Source organism: Lolium perenne, chromosome 6 (assembly GCF_019359855.2).
Source record: "Lolium perenne isolate Kyuss_39 chromosome 6, Kyuss_2.0, whole genome shotgun sequence".
Lineage (NCBI taxonomy): Eukaryota > Viridiplantae > Streptophyta > Magnoliopsida > Poales > Poaceae > Lolium > Lolium perenne.
Window position 1 is genome coordinate 219,609,408 of NC_067249.2, and position 2,237 is coordinate 219,611,644.

Below are 2,237 nucleotides of genomic sequence, written 5' to 3' on the forward strand. Positions count from 1 at the left end.
CTGAGTTGTTGAAAGAGATAGACTTGTTGTTGAGATATAAGTGGAGCCGAAGGGATTTTCTTTCGTGTCGTAGCTTTCGTCCATAGACGTGAAAAAAACAGTATATATGTGCCTAGATTGAGATAGACACGGGCCTGTCGTGAGAAAATCTATGCCGTTGTTTTGCTTTGATTATTCCTAGCTAATCTAGACCGTAGGTTGGTTGTTGTTTTAATTATATAATAGATAGATAGATATTGCTCTACCCTAAGAGCATCCCGAACAGATGATGAAGATGTAAAAGAACTGTCATAATACATCACATTGGCCCAAAAAATAGCTTCAGCAGGTGATGCAGATGTAAAAAGTGCTCAAATTTGTTTATATCACGATGCAAATATATATCACGCGACCACCCCTAGCCGTCACTTTGTCTTCTTTCGCACGTGTCCGTTCCGCTCAAGCGATGTGCCACCATCAATTTTTGCTGCCCATGCCATCCCGTATACTGCACTGCCCCCCCCCCCCCCCCCCCCCAACCCCAATATGTCGCCCCCGTCGTCACACGGAGATCTTTTGCACCATCGTCCATGCAGCAGCGCCGACTTCGTCGATCTCCGCATGCGCCCCTCCGGCCGTTGGGCGGTGGAGATAAAGCGGCCCAGGGAGCAGTTGTGGCCGGGCACCTTCAATACGTCGGAGCTTGCCGCCCGTGAGTATGATGCCCATGGTGTGTGGCAGCTCGACGACCCTTGTGGTCCGCTCAATTTCCGCGAAGAGGCAGATTTCTTCACGCGGCCGTTCGAGGTGATGCGCCGCAATGAGGAATGCCAAACAGTACATGTGGATGTCCATCTGCCAAGCCGAGCGGCCATGGCCAAGTTCCGCGTCGCTCGCCCGGAGCACGTGGAGGCGGAGCTGTAGTACTACGGCTCGCTGACCGCCCAGTAAGCTGCAGCTGTCCATGCGTCGTCATCTGCTGGCCGTGCATCGTCCTCTGTTGCCGATGCGTCGTCCTCTGCCGGTTCTTGGAACGCTGCCGACATCTCGTCGGGCACGAAGATGGACACCAACTTCTGGGAGTCCATTATCCGCGAGGCCAACGACGCCAACGAGGACGACATATTCTGGGACTAGTTTCTTGATTGAAGATCAAGTGTCGACGATGGAGCATCTAGTGTCGAGAGTCAAGTAATCAAGTGTCGAGAGTCTTGTAATAATCGAGTGTCGAGTGTAGCGTCTATGCGAGAGTCTTGTAATAATCGAGTGTCGAGTATAGCATCTATGTATTGAACTTTCTATGAATGAACTATCTATGATGAGTTGTCGGTGTTTAATATGTATTAAAGTTTGAATTTCATTTGAAATGTGTCAAAGTTTGAATTTTTATTTCAAGCTTTGTAGCACAGATAATGTAAAATGCATCAGGTGCTGGAGCACAGTTGGAGCAAAGGTGATGTATTTACATCATCTAAGTTCGTGATGTAAAATCTAAATAGCTGCAAAAACATATGCATATTTGCTACTACCAGCCTACCCATTGCTATCCTTACGTGTAATCCACCACCATTGGCACGTACTCCACCTCCCGTATTTGTGCGTTAGTGCTTGTGCAACTGCCCGTACAGCCCACGACTCCGCCTGTATGGAGAAGATTACGTCGATGGAGGGGTGGTAGTGGAGGCGGCGGGGACGAGGAGGCCGAGCGGGAGAGGGGATGGTCTCTGGAAAAGAAGGGGAATATGCAACCTCACTCTCCTCCGCAAGTTTCGTTGGTCCCTAATTGGTGAGTTATGTTTCCTGTTTTATCTTCTTGGTTTCATGTTCCTTGGATGATGCGTCTGTCTGGTGCCTTTTGCAGTTTTGCTTCAATGGTTAATCTGCCTATGTTTTCTTTCAACCGCCGCGCGTCCAGTGTCTGCCGATGTATGTCGCGGCTCACTTGGCGGAGCTTTGCATGCTTCTATCTGTGCTTTGTTTCCTGTATATCGAATGCACGCCATCTGTTTGTTCTTATGCCTAAGAAGGTACGATCGTCTTCTGTCCGCGATCAGGACGCCGAAGTGTGGCTTGCCGTGGCAGCTCCTCTGCACAGCCTTGCGCATTGCTGCACCATCGAGCTCTCTATCGTCCTATACAGGTCAACTAGGCGTGGAGGACCAGACCTCGACACTGTTGTCTGCCCGGCACCTCGGTGCCGTCGTCCGCACCAGGTCACACATGCTGCCCGACATATTGTTCATCACCAGGCGGTGTAT

General features: G+C 50.1%; 1 protein-coding gene across 1 annotated transcript; it reads left to right on the forward strand.

Moving 5' to 3' along the window:
- The first annotated feature begins 525 nt into the window (after positions 1-525).
- LOC127310047 (ethylene-responsive transcription factor ERF042-like) lies at positions 526-903 on the forward strand. Its single transcript, XM_051340748.1, has one exon. It carries the CDS (start codon positions 526-528, stop codon positions 901-903), a length of 378 nt encoding a protein of 125 aa, XP_051196708.1.
- The last annotated feature ends 1,334 nt before the right edge of the window (positions 904-2,237 follow it).

Coding starts and splice junctions, on each gene's coding strand:
- LOC127310047 (XM_051340748.1), top strand. CDS start 526: ATGTCGCCCCCGTCGTCACACGGAGATCTTTTGCACCATCGTCCATGC.